The sequence below is a fragment of the Leuresthes tenuis genome, unplaced genomic scaffold (assembly GCF_036924035.1).
Source record: "Leuresthes tenuis unplaced genomic scaffold, fLeuTen1.0.hap1 SCAF_5, whole genome shotgun sequence".
NCBI classification, from domain to species: Eukaryota; Metazoa; Chordata; class Actinopteri; order Atheriniformes; family Atherinopsidae; genus Leuresthes; species Leuresthes tenuis.
Genome location: NW_027325359.1, coordinates 9,128,443 through 9,143,163, shown reverse-complemented (window position 1 = coordinate 9,143,163; position 14,721 = coordinate 9,128,443). Strand labels below are relative to the sequence as shown.

The window sequence follows — 14,721 nt, the reverse complement described above, 5'->3', positions numbered from 1 at the left end:
TATTTTTCAGTTGAATGTCATTGTGGCAGCATGTGGCGACACATCATTTCAGCTCCAGTAAAGATAAAAGCAGCTCTCACAGGTAAAACATCTTAGTCAGCCTGCTGTTTGGTATGAGTCTTGTTTAGAAAACCTTGGGGGTCATAGACTGTGACAATGACCTGAAGGAGCCAGACAGCCAGAGTCTAACTTTGTTAACCCCTGCCTTGTTCCTGTCAGATTCTTCAAACGCAAGAACAGAGTAGAGGAGCAGCGGCACCAGCTTACCTGCCATTTGCCCCTTTTGTGCTGCTTTCTTAATACTCAGATCACACATCTTTCAGACACCTGACAACAGAAGCTGAAGGGAGGGAAGGGTAAACAGAAACCGCCTCTGCCTCATCTTAGGGGTCAGACCAAGACTTCAGCAGACCAAGAGGCACATTGGAGGATTTTTCTTCAAAATGGAACTTGCAGATGCTGACAAAAAAATAAGCATGGGACATAAAATCGTAGCATGCCTCTAGCTCAGGAAAAGACTGAAGGAGAAGTTAGGGTCTCTATTCAAGAATTTAGATTATTTCAAAGGACCAAAATCCATGTAGACAGTTCTCATTCGCATGTCCACACTATACAAAATATAAAAACAATTTCACATAAAGAAAAACAAGAAGCCAGGAGAGCATTATCAATCTGATGAAAGCCGACATGATGACTTTCCAGGCTGCATGTTGTTGTATCACAGAGTACATTTATTTCAGTTTTCACCTGTGGGTTTTCTCTGCCAGACGAGGCCGTTCTGATTTGATGCTTGAACGTCACTCTTCGTGGATTTTAATGGTTATGTAAATAGTCACATTACTGGAGGATACTTGATTTTATCAATAAAAACAATTTTATTCAAAAATCTTGCAAGCCATAAAACTTCATGCAAATAGTTTGTTTTTCGTATGGCATACAGTCATACAGTCAAGTCAAGAGACAAAACACAGGAGACCTAAGAGAGAGTCGGCACATCTTTCAGCCCAGTAAATATGATGCTGTATGTTTTACTTTACTGACTTAAAAGAGGTCTGAGCATGATGCTTTTTGGTCACTTTGGTTTCTCAAGAGTTTCATGAGACCCATTTTATCTCTCTGCTGGACAAACGTTTTCTCCCAGCTGGACTCTTCCCTCTTATAAAACTGAGGCTGAATGACGCTCACTCTCACACAACACAGCACCGGAACAGCTCTAGAGTTTTTCATCGAGTTTTACAGCCCTGGAAACTGTGGACTGCATTCGGGACACTGTCATATTCTGCTTTGATTCAATGTTCTCTCTGAGATTCAAATGAAAGACAACAAACATGTTTGAAGCAAAGAGCCCCTGAGACTCAATAATAGTCTGTCTCTTGCACCTGCTGGATCATAATTAGAAATGGTTTCAAAAGCTTTTCAGTCTTATAACAATATGTTTGGCTTGTGCATCATAAATAAAGGCACATTCGCTGTGTGCATAGACTTTCTTCCAATCTAAAGCCACATCTTGTAAAACATGCGGAACAGACATAAAGCACACCTTGCTTAACACTGAAGAATATCATATGTAAAGTGTCTGTTTAAGGACTCAGATCGTTATGTATTTTCATCAGTCTTGCCTATCTTGAGGTTCAGAGAACATCTGCATCTTTTGTTACATTGTTTTGTTGTTATACTCCTTGAAGTCCTGATGCACTTCATGATGAACTCAGGTCCAACTTTGTAGTGACAGATTCTCATATCCATCCAGTCAAACACAAACAATACGTGACCTCTCCTTCCCCATCTGTCGTGCTCTCGCTAAAGTGAGTCTGTTCGTCTCCTTGCAAACACTGCAGACATGCTTTTCACGATGCCCTTGAACCTCAAAGGTCTCTTCACAGCTAGCCTGGCGTCCTTCATCCTGTCCACCAGGCCGTGAAACACTGTGAGCACGCTGTGGTAGTTCTCTGCTGCCGACACCTCGTAGAAGAGGCTGTCCGTGTTGAGTGCCAGCAGCCGGCCCTCCTCGCTCAGAACTGTCCGTCTGTGGTGCAGGTCCCTTTTGTTACCCACAACTACTATGGGCGCTTTATCCGCACTGAGGTAATCTTTGGTGGACTTGATGCTCTGAATGAGCCTGCTGATGGCGTTGAAACTGGCTCTGTCACAGATGCTGTAGACCAGGACATAACCATCTGCCCACCGGACCTTCTTATGGAAGAGTGACGCCTCCACTGACAAGTCCTGTGAAAGCAGGCACTTACATGTAAGTTTATACAGCAACATGCAGCAGTGACAAGCAACAAAGTACATTTACTCAAGTACTTTAGTACAAATATTATACTCAATTTTCTGTCAGTTCTACTACACATTTTTTAACCTAGTTTGTCATGAAGAGCTACTATTACAAACAGCTACAGATCATACATACAGAGCATGACTGTTATCTCTAACTTTAACTGGCAAATCATTTTAACACTATCCCACACTATTATTTATAATATGTCAGCATGTGGGTTGAGTAAAGTGATATAAGCAACGTTACTATTGTTAGTAATGAACTGTGTCTTAATACCTCAGAGTAAGGTGAATCCCAAATGTTGAGAGTGACCTCTCTCGCATCCAACGTAAAATTACGACTGTAAATGGATTCTGTAAGACAAAAGAAATAAAGTTCCAGATCAGTTTCAGTGAGTAAAACAGCAGGATTGTAACAAGAGCAGAGCAACTAACTGGATACTCACCAATGTCTCCATATTCTCCGATGAACCTCCGAGTTAAGAGGCGCACAGTCAGCGCTAAAATAGATGAAAACCAACACTTTTATTTATCCCTGCGACAGATCTCGCAGGCTGTCAGAAACTTTCATGTACTCTCCAACGATTCTTACCTGATTTCCCAACGCTCTCCGTCCCCATAACAACAATGTTGGCTTCCATTTTCAGTGAAACATTTGTGTTGGGCTTCTCCATGTGAGACTAAGAGGAGGCTGCTGCTGTGTCACTGCTGCGGGATGAAGGCAGTTATTATAGCACGGACAGGTGGGCGTGGTGGACAAAGCAACCACAACAACGACTATAACCCACAGCGATAATTTAATGATGTCACGTGGTCCCTCGCTCGTGTCTGTCAGACTGTTGAGGGCAGACCCACAAATCAAGTCCAAACTTGTTCCCTGTGTGGAACCGCTGCTCCTACAGAGGCGACCCACGCCTTTAATTCTCACGTTTTGTTGAAGGTTATTTTTTTCTGTTACTGTAATGACCGGTTCCACTCCACTGCAGTTTATGTTGTTGCCTGTTTGTGGTTCCAATGCATTTATATGACGGATGCGGGTAGCTACAGTAAATTTTACACAAAAAAGTGACATGAGCACACGTTCTATTGCATTGTTACTGATTAAACTCTTAAGGTGTCATGTGATAATAACTTACTCAGTGTTGGCCAGTTGCAGCACAAAATAATACCTAATGCAACACTAATGCATTCATAAGGAAGATTTTGATTTATAATTCAAATGTAGATGAAACGTTTGAAATATGGGGCACTGGAATGTAGACTAAAGCTGAATTAAGTGAATCTTTTCAACATGAAATAAATTACAAAATTGAATTTGGTGCCTCGAAGTTAAGTTTGTGTTTTGGTTTGTTTTAGGTTTTTGTTGTTGTTTTTCAATCATTGACAAACCAGTGTGAAGTACAGTTAGCATGCTCATGCAGTGATGTTGGACTCTTTCAACACAGCAATAACATCCTGGAATAATTTGTCTTGGATGTAACTTTTGTGACATGATATTTAGATGTGCAGTCCTGGATTAAACTGTGGGCCCATTCTCTGCATACACGAAGTGGGTCCTTGTCATGCCGTCCCTGTTGCAATGCTGTTTTAAACGAGGATCATCTAGGAAAGCATGGCAAAACATGTTGCTACAAGGATGCTCTGCAGAAGAGTATTGTAGTAAAAATCCACAGTTTTGCTCTTTTACCCAAAGCACTATGATTCTGTTTTAGATTTGAGTTGCCTGAGAGGACAAAAAAAAATCTCATCTCAGGAAACCTTCTGCTTCTTCTTTGTAAGAGCACTCTGTGTACTAACAAATAAGTACTTCATACAATCTCTCCTAAAAGACAAAAATTAAATATACCTTTAATTCTGAAAAAACAAAGAAAACAGAGCAGGATATTTAAGTTATGATAAAAACTAAAAAAATCTCCCAGGGAGAAAATGAACCCCTGGGCCTTATCCAACAAACATACAGAAGCTTTTTTTTATGTGAATATTTAACAGGATGAAAACTCAGAGAAGAGAAGGTGTACATTTTTGAGGTGCTTCCTACTCAGAGTGGGCAGAAGTACAGAGTGCCAACTGCTCAAAGCTAAAGAACGCTTAAGCACAACTATCTGTAAAAAAAAAATTTTTTTAAAAAAAAACAAGCACCAAAATTGGGCAAGCAAGATCTGAAGAGACATTCTTTAAAAGTTTTATGAACAGATTAAATGAGAATCCTTGCTGTATCACCAGTGGCAGTTTGTCAGTATGTTTCCTGTTTGGGTGACTATCGTATTGTAGTTGGAACTTTTCAGATTAAACATTTACCTAAAAGCAAATTTCCAGATCTGCTGCCAGTTTCAGAACAGAAAGAAGTCTGTGACATGCAATAAGGCCGTTGACAATGCTCCCTCACATGCACCCAAGCATACTGCTCAACTTAAAAGATGAACTGGCCCTTTCCTCGTCCGAATTTAATTCTATTGAGAAAAATGTGGGCCCCTATAAAATACGAAATTCACAGGATAGGAAGACGATAAACTTCTTTGGACCGCATTTGAGAAGCTGGTTGCTGTTTCAGTAAAAGTTGACTGGGATGAGGTTAAGAAAAAGACAGACCTCATGGATAAAAGACATACCAATGATTTAAAACGATGAAAGAGAGTGTCCACATTGGTAATCAAATATGTTTGAAATGTCAAAAATTATATTTGTTCATCTTAAGGATTTGTTGATATAAAAAGGGAAAAATTCATTTTGTAATGTAATTGCTTAATTATTCTGGGCTCTCACTAATAGCTGACTTCTAACTGTGCACCGAGAAAGACAAAAGCCACTTTTAGTAATTCAGCATTCCTGCTCAGAGTTGTGGTTTTACTGAGAGTATTGCATTTGTCATCTTATTCTTATCTTATTTCATCATTTTATTTGATTTGATTTGATTCATCAACTTTCAGATGACATTTAGCTTATACTCAAAGAAACCACAAGAGGGAAGCAGAGTTTAATAAACGTCCTCTACAACAGACTCCTTCATTTTGTTCGCTGGAGTCAGAAAAAAAAGCGAGGGAGAGTGGCCGGACACTGGTTGGCTGAACAGAAAAAGCCCCTCAGATAATTGGCTGTTTGTTCAGACACACCCGCCTTCTTTGTGTGTGTAATTATGCACTTATTTTCCTATCTCTGTGAGGACTACTTTCAGTTTCCAACTGTGTGACAGAGGACAGTTTAGAAAAATGAGGATATCTCAGTTAGTCTTCACTTTAGGATGCACCTTCAAAGGCAGGTTTAAGGTTCACAACAGGACTTAGTTAGGATCCCGCTTAGGTTTTGGTAAATTAAAGGTAAGGTTACGGGCCAGAGAATGCATCATATCAACGAGTGTCCTCACAAAGACAGAAACACATGTAAGACAGTGTGTTAGTGCATATACGTGCAGGAATAAATCCATTAACACTGACACATTGCAGGACTTTGCTTCCTTATAGGGACAAAAGACAAGTCCCCATAAGATAAATATTTTAATTCTAAGGCGATGACTTGGTTTAAGGTTTTAGTAAGGTTAAGACTGGGTCAATTTAAGGACATAGGGTTTGGTAAGTAGCAGTTAATGGTTAGCTTTAGAAAAAGTCCAGATAAAATAAAAAATTGTCCCCTCAAGTGATAGAAACATGTTTCTGTGCGTGTGTGATTTGTCTTTATCTTATCCAGCTTTACTCACTCCCCTGTGTGCTACAATTTCCTGCTTTAATCGGATGTATTTTCTAACCTGATTTCTTATGAACATGTAGTGCATATGGGGAAATGCTGTTTTTTGAAAACCACATAGGACCACATTGTGCTCAACTGAATGCTACATTTAGACATGTTTTGCTGACAGTTACCTCTGGTTTCTGTTGTTGGTTAAAACCAACGTGTCAGGCTTCACTGCGACAGTGTCCTCTTCCTTTAAGTAGCAGCAGTAAAAACAGATCAGAGAAGCTTACATATGATATAATTTCCTCTCTCCTGTCAATATTCTTAGACTGGAAGACACATCTGGCATTAAGCATCAATATGATAGTCTCCAGATGTCTCCAGTATGATTTTAGGAAAAACTTATACCTGCCTGTAATAGAATAATACATAGTAATAGTTTGGGTTGTCTTGTCCCATTTAGAGGGAAGGATCACTGTAGAACTGTCCCGAATCACCACCATCATATGATTAAACCTACATTTTATACCTATAAGTTGTATTTCAAACACCATGTTGAGTGCATTGTAACATCCATGTGATCATAACTATTTCAGAATGCAGGTTGGACATGTCTCTTGTCTGTAATCATCATTTATATTTGCTCATTGTTGTAGTGTTCATAGATGCAGCAAGAGTATATATCGTTAAGATAAGAAACATGGTGCTTCATATTGTCCTTAAATGTCTCCATTTATCAGTATGACAGCTGTTAGGTCACATGTGGAAGAGGCTAATTAAAGTTAGGCAATTAATCAAGTTGCAACATGTGTATTAACCTTCATGAAGTACATGCAAATGCATGCTCTATTGTAAAAGTAACACTGTATGATTAATATCTTACTAAAAGACATAATGTACATGACTTCAGAGTAAAAAATAACACACGTAAATTACTTTGTGGGGAAACTAATCACAGTGGAGAGCACTGATATTTTCTTATCATGTCACAATACTTTTTAATGATTTGAAGGAACCAGACCTTGCATGTTGTGTGCAGCAAAGACTCGTATCGCTGCAACACGTCTGTGTGAAATTTAGCACAGAAGCACAACATGTTTTGTGGCCAACCAAAGTACCACACTCATGAGAATTCATACAGACGTATTACATTGTTGAGGAATGTCCTCAGTCCAAAGGCATGCAATTGAAAGAAAAGCAATCCAAAAAAAAGATTTTGCAAGTCAAAACAGAGAAAATTATAAGTTTCATGAATAATTAATCTATTCACAGTGTTTCTCAGATGATGTTTTTCTTTTATAACTCATTTTGGACTACTTGCCTCCTATATTCCTGTTAAACTGTAAAATCTGTGTCCTTGAAAAACCTGAATAAGTCCAATGAGCCCTTTTGAATTCATAAAAGTGAATGTCTTCACGTCTAACAGTCAACACTGATGTATTGTCTTTGAGTTCGTCTTATGCTGAACAACAAAACAGAGGTTTTGTATTATAAAAATAGAATTATAGGTCTCATCATTTGAAAATATCACACGCAAATGGCAGCACATTGTCAAATGGCTAGCATCTCTCCCCAGACATGTAGTAAAGAAGAGTAATAACAACGTGCCTCGTGGTGGTAAGCTCCACAAGCTTCTAACAGTCCTCTCTGAGTAAGTGACGGCTAATCAAACTCTACTTTGACCCCACATAACTGCCAAACAGAGAAGTCTTTGTGACTGTTTCAAACGTGTGATGCATGAATGTTTGTACAGTGATGGTAACATCACAGACTATTTATGGAATTTTACGAATTCAATGAAGCTAGACTTTCTTATCTTCTTGCATGTCCCTGAATTGATTTACGTTGGTTGGTGATATAACAGCAAATAAGTACGTAAATTAATGAATTAGATGAATAAATAAAAATGTTGATACATTAAAACTTGGATTTTTTTATAAGAATTCAGAAGAATCAGAAGCTCTCAATAAAATTCCTTGCAAAAGCAGCTCTGTTTCATAACCTCAACAAGATCCTTTCATCAAAGACTGTTTTACAGGAAGCAGCTTCACCCCTGTGTGCTTATGCAAATAAATCTTCTTACAGTCTTAACTAACACTCACTTTATGTGTGTGATAAGTCCACATTTCCCTGTTTTCGAGCTGTGATAAGGATATGAACTGAGAACTGCCCTCTCAGTAAATGACACTGGATGGTATTCCTTGCATTTCTTCTTGAAATGTGAAGATTTAAAAACAGAGGGATCAACTGGATGCTCAGCTCATCAGGAATATGCACCAATTATCTGTTCAAATTTGGCTAATCTTAAAACTAAATCACAATAGCTGTATGGTGTAGAGTATAGGCTACTGCTGGAGAAAAGAACATTCAGATTTATAATTCCCATTGGATAAAATTTGATGTTCAAGTGTTTTTATTTGATATGTTGTTCAATGATTTATCACTTAAAGAGCAGTATTTGGCCAATCACTGACATTGTAAATGGTAGTAATAACCTGTGCTCAGAAGATAATGTCCAAGAAAAGAAAATGCATGTTCAATTAAGCCACACTTCAAGATGAGAATGAGTTATCAATAAATATTAAAACACTTGAGTTGCAAGTAAAGTATGGATTCTTTGTATAATGTAAATTGTTGACATCGAAGCAGCCACATAATCAAGAGTGATTCCAAGTCCCTTTTTGTTCAGTAGTCCTCCTCTTCAGTCAGTCCTACACCATTACCACGCCTTAAAAACAGGTCTGTGATCACCATGTCACTCTGTCACCTAACAATTTATGAACACTCCCTCCTCGGCCTTTTTGTCCATATTTTGTTTACTCAGGTGTTGTGTACTTGCTGAGAACATTTGTTCAGTTGTGTTGTATTTAGGCTCCAATATATTTGTGAAAATAAATTGAGGAGTAAATCTCATGCTCTGCCGAATGGGTTTGTTTTCTTCTGTCTTTGTTGTGCGTGTATTTGTTTGTGGTTTGTGTGTATGTGTGCTGGTATAGACTCCAGAGCATTACTCATATGTCAGGTTATGCACATTACATCTGTCTGTTCTCTTGGTTATTACTCCCAAACAAAGATTTTCCCCAAAATATAATTATTCTAAGCATCAGGTACACCAGACTCTGTTACCCATCCAGCATTGCCGAAGAAACTCATTCATTTAGAGTGATGATGTTCCGTTCTCAACCTCTTTTTAGCTGTAATTTGGTCGGCCACAAGTGCTTTGAGCTAAATGCTAAAGTTTGCATGCCAGCATGCAAGATGATAGCACGTGATGTGAGGACAGATTAACGCTGTACATTTAAATTTGATGGGGATATTATTAGCTTTGTTCAACCTTAAAATGTTGATTAACTGCCACTGCAATCTGTCCAGGGTGTGCAGAGAGAAATTTTCCCTCGCTAACAGACAAGCCTGATAGCTAACTCTCTTATTTTAGCAGTATTGAGTATTTTTACAGCACATCAACATTTAGACAAAGCTAGTTTTTAATATATATTTTTTTCAAATTAAAACAAAATGTGAGGAATATATCACTAGAAGGTGCAGAAGAGAAATCTTTCCTATATTTGGAATATTTAGACAAGGACAGATGTATCATTTTAGTCTACAATACAAAGCTAATTTCCTCAGGACTTTTCTTGCCAGTTGCTTGCAGCTGATAAAAATGAAAGCATCCATCATTAGCAGCCACTTATGCACTGATGTTCTCATTAGACAGCTGTGATACAGGGCTGAAGAGGAGGAGAGAGTGGGCCATTAGCGTGTCATTTCCTAGACAGGAAGGAAGCTTTCAGACTTGCACTGTCAGAATTTCAGGATGAGGCTAAAAGACCAGGACACCTTCTATACACAGACACTGGAATAATTCCTGCGCTGTCCTTGCCAGCGTTGGCAAAGAAAGAGTTCTCTGCAAACAAAATCAAGTAAACAAAGAGTGATAACTAAACACAACTAACTTTGGTTTTAACATGCTTTTTGAGAGTTTGAGAGTTCTCTAAGATATAATGTAAAATTCTAATTTAATGGCACATTATTTTACTCCTCTCCCTGGCAGCCATGCCTTTGCATCTGAGTTTGTCAAGCAACCTTGCATTCATATCTTGATTTTCATTTGGTTGCATTTGATTTCAAAATGTGCTTACTGTGTAAAGTACTGCCTAAATATTTCATTATATGGATAAAGGTAAGTGGTCTGTAATGGTCCCTGAAAGCTTGTCAGAAGTTGACATAATGTCTTCTCCATCATCCCCCTGTTCCATCTCAGCTGCTGTCACAGAATATGTCCCACATATAAACCACTTTTATTCATATCATTGTAAATAGAAGTTTTCACAGCCATATTTATAAAAATTTGATATGGAAATTTAATTAAAAAAAAGTAATTGATGGATGACAGTGGATTGGATTAGAATTTGCTTGAACTGAACTGTATCTTTAAAGGGCCTTGAGATGCTGTTTGTTGTGATTTGGCACAATGTATATAAGAATTAATTGTATTCACTGAATCATATCCTCTTTTTTTAATCAAGTTTGTACCAAAGAATAAAGAATTATGCTGCCTGGGTCTATGTTTTCTTGACATCAGGGAAGCAAACCAGCAACTTCCAGGTCCCTAGCTACTTCTCTTGCCTCTATGCCACTGCTGTCTATCTAAGTCCAGGGGTTGTTCAGAATTAGATGACCAATTGAATTGGTACCAAACAAACGGTAATGCTTGATAAGTCGAATTCGCAATCGAATGGATGGTGGGTTTGGGTATCCTGAGTTACAGAATTATGCAACTCCTGATTACACGTTTACTGGCACAGTTTATGCACTTCTCCATTGGTTAAGTGGTTTGATAGAAAACCCATTTTAATTCACAACATCTGCTTTATAATCACATGATATATGTCAAGCTTGTGACTGCTGTCACTAGAGCTCAACCCAGCTGAGAACACTAGCCATGTTCGACCCACATCAATACTCCATCGCTCCAGCAGAGTTTCAGAGAATCAATGCTGAGGTGTGTTGAAGCTCTAACAGCAACAGCTCAGGTCGCAGTTTTTCTTTTTTATGTAATTTTACTCTCAGAGTTGTTTAAGGAAAACATTTTGTCTTTTTTTTGTCATGAGAAGCTGTATGACCTTTACCTTTTCTGATTAAGTTTTCATTTTAATGATCTACAGTTTGGTTTCGATCTGAGGAGAGCCAGCTAACTCATGTGCTTGTGTCATTGTGCAGGCAGAAGGTTCACACAGAGCCAATCCCTGTTGATTTGCATCCATTTACAATATGTAAATATATTTGAAACTGACTGGAATAGCATGCTTCACAAGATTTTATGAAGGAGCTGAGTATAATACTGAGTGTTGTTGTTGAACTGTAATCAGCACAAATGCAAAAATGATGAGAAGCTTCTACTAAAGCTGAGAATGATAAGAGAAACAAGAAAGACCAAGAGTACTGTCAAAGCCTGCAGAGTCACATGCATATCTTGTGCTGTGCACAGCAAATTTGCAAGTGAAGTTTCTCCTCAATTGTATGAAATCATCTTAGCTCTCGACAGCCTCCAGTGAGAGAGAGTCTTTTGGATGTGGTGCCCAATTAGCCAGCTTTTCAACGTGAATTATCAGTCTGCAACATGCCAAATGCTGACCATCAAAATGTCAGTGACTAAAATATATCCCTTGCAGAAAGAGCAATCAGATCTGCTGAGTGGAGCCCACAAAACTGCTTTGCTGTTGTATTGAATGTTATTTCATGCTTTAAAGCAGCATTGTACAGTGCACTGTTTCTCATAAGAGTGACTGTCAAATCTCAGCATATGGATAACTCCACCAATGTTAATTAAAGCTTTACTTCTTTCTTTTATAAGTCTAAAGGGCTGCAATCTGATTTATGAGTCTGTTCTTATATAAGTTGCCAGTTGAAGCTGAGCTGCAACAAGAAGGCCCTAATTACAGGGAGTACAGGCTTGTGGTCACTGGCATTTCAAAAAAAGGACATATTACAAAATCTATAGTTCTTGTATTTAAAGCTTTCTATCCTTAACCCTACAACCTGAGGCTGAAAACATGTGTTTCTAAGTATCAGTTCATGTTCATGTGCTTATGATAGATGCCTCAAATTCCCTGTGTTTATTTGGAGTTCAAGTTGAGCAAGTTCTCAGGAATTAACGCTACACATGTGCAATATGCAGATGCAGTGTTGGAGCAAATGTGATCTGACATCCTTGATTTAGGGACCTTAAATACCATCACTGAATATCAATACTGAATATGTTGCTCTCTGCCATGATTTAAGTATATACCAGTTACTAACCTCCATTACTGTTGACATGTCCATTGTTGTGGACTGTGTGGCCCTTTGTGTGAATAATCATAATGTCAAGCAAGTGTAGAACAAAGTATATATTATATATTTTTATATATATATTTTTTTTTGCCTTAGGCTGATGCTTGATAAAGAACTACTCTCCTGGTTTCTGTTTCAGGTATTTAGTACCAGTTCAGTCCAGTGTTGACAGACAGAGCAAAATGATGTTCATCTCTGTCCGGTCATCTTTACATGCAGAGCTGCTGTTACATCAGTTGGTGATTAACTAAGAACACAGGCACAGCTTGTTTCTTGTAGCTACAACAATAGTCAATATAGCCTATATATAGACACCAAAAACTATTTTCTTATCCTTCAAGATAAGAGGAGATGTAAAGAAAACATGCCAAATCTTCATAAGACCCATCCTTTACAAGCTGAAGTAGTTCCTCAGACCTTGTAATTCATATGTGTACAATAACATTTTAGAATGTGGCTTTTGTTTCCTTGTTTTCTAATCTTTTCTCATTTATCCAACCAGTGAAGCTTGCTGTGGTGATGATCGTGAAAACACCATCACTTTAAGAGAGCAGCGAATCCTCAGGACAAGGCACACCAGAGTCCCACTGAGACTCTGCCTTAAATAGTGAATGAACAGCAGCTGTGAAACATTTTTTACTTTGCAGCACCCTTTCTAATTTGTATAAATGCTTTTCTCCCATTGAAATACAACATTCTTTAATCATTTCCTGACTGTTAACACCTATTACTGGGGACCAGAGGACATGCGGGGCCAAATCTGAAATCATTTGAATCAGAATTTGTTTTTCTGGTTATCTTTTAAGTGTGTTGCTCAGGGAACATTGGTAGGTTGTGTGACTACATAAAAATACAAGTAAATTCTCAAGCTGTAGTGAAACGCTGCCGTGAAATGTGGGCACAGTTAAAAAGGCCGAGTCTTTTGTATGAGAGGACCTAGTGCTTACGACATATAGCAAATGACTGATATGAGCTTCCTTTGTATTGTTTGAAATCCTTCTAAACATATACTAGTCTCCTCTGACTCCTTTAGTGCGTCCTGTGTTTGGAGCAGCAACACGCACACACTTAAGCAACATTCTAAGTTTAGCTGTCCACTTTTAAGAGTGTCTTCTACACCTTCACAACAACCAGTTGCTTGTTTATGAGCATCTGTCGTTTCTAGCAACAGAAAAATTATGTTTTGGAGCTAACCTGACATGACAAAGACAACCGAAGGTGTACTGCAGGAAGCTTTCAATACAACCAACACTTTGCTGTTCTTCCCTGTTAGTATCAGTATCTTTATTTGATTTGTCTGGAAACAGAGAAAGCTAAACTAGACTTTCAACAACATTAGCATTTAATAAGTTTAGCTATCATTGCATATATACTGTAACAGCAAAAGGTGTTTATAACTGGGATGCAGTGTACTTTGTACTCTTTTTAACACTTGTACTCTTATTAAATGCCATGTTGTCTGTACACAGTTAGCATAGGTGGATTTTGCACACAGTTAAGGTCTGCTCCAGGCAAACAAAATGAGTTTGGACCAAATTGGATATACTGGTAAAAAAGAAATCCAGATGCATGTGACTGCTGCTTAAAGTTACATAAGGTGTTTTCCTTCCACTTCATAACACGAGCTACGCAGAGTACAAGTCTTGTGATAAGCTTTTTCACAAATAAACTGAAGTGTATTGTTCCAATCTGTTTGCCTTCTCTCTTTGAACACTTTCTTTAACAAATATGGGACTATCCTGCAACAATACTGCAGGGTTTTTAGGTGTTTATGGGAGACATTTGTAGATTTCTAGAGTTCACGTTATTGTAAAGGATTAAAAAGAGGCTCAAATGGTCATAATGTCAAACATGGGTCAATGTTTGACATTATGCTCCAGGTTTAGCTAGTTTATGACATAACAGCACCTGTGGTTTCTCGGTTTGGGACTGACTTGATCATGTTTTTTCAAATAATGTTCTGACTCACAAGTGAAGGTCGAGGTGAAATATCCAAACAAACTTTGAGCAGCCGGAGTCTGACTGAAACGTCCACTGGAAGGCTTCCAGGGTGATTTAAGTCAGCCCGGCCATTGTTCCCACTTGTAACTCAAAACTTTTGCATTTTTTTCCCATGCTCATTCTTTGGGTGGTTGCGCTCAAACTGGCTTGTCTGGTTTTAGTAACTTTTGCATTTTGTTTTCCCATGAATGGATTCCCATGACGCCATTTTAGCTGGTGTTCCGAATGTCCTCACAGAGATGTGAAAAAATATGTGCTTGTACTTTTAAATATGTTGGAGAGGAATAATTTATCATCACATTGTTCTGTGAAAGATCATTTGAAGTGAATATGAGCGGACATCGGGTTATTTAGGTCTCTGAAGCAAGCTTGCATCTGGAAATACACACTGGCTTTATTTGTCACAGAGGAAAGTAGAACATGTTGATTTACACATGC

At 38.3% G+C, this 14,721-nt stretch overlaps 1 protein-coding gene across 1 annotated transcript; it reads right to left on the bottom strand.

Annotated features, from left to right (window-relative positions):
- Positions 1–948: 948 nt before the first annotated feature.
- Positions 949–2,959, bottom strand: LOC140306606 (ras-related and estrogen-regulated growth inhibitor-like protein). The gene is made up of 4 exons (XM_072385212.1): positions 2,873–2,959; positions 2,727–2,780; positions 2,558–2,634; positions 949–2,226 (listed from the first exon to the last, which is right to left on the bottom strand). The coding sequence occupies exons 1-4, from the start codon at positions 2,952–2,954 to the stop codon at positions 1,801–1,803; spliced, it is 639 nt and encodes a 212-aa protein (XP_072241313.1). The 5' UTR covers positions 2,955–2,959; the 3' UTR covers positions 949–1,800.
- Between the last annotated feature and the right edge of the window lie 11,762 nt (positions 2,960–14,721).

Excerpts from the sequence above, each read along its gene's own strand:
- LOC140306606 (XM_072385212.1), bottom strand. The coding sequence starts at position 2,954 with ATGGAGAAGCCCAACACAAATGTTTCACTGAAAATGGAAGCCAACATT. Across the intron at positions 2,635-2,726 it reads CGGAGAATATGGAGACATTG|AATCCATTTACAGTCGTAAT; the intron begins GTGAGTATCCAG and ends TTTGTCTTACAG. Across the intron at positions 2,227-2,557 it reads GGGATTCACCTTACTCTGAG|GACTTGTCAGTGGAGGCGTC; the intron begins GTATTAAGACAC and ends CTGCTTTCACAG.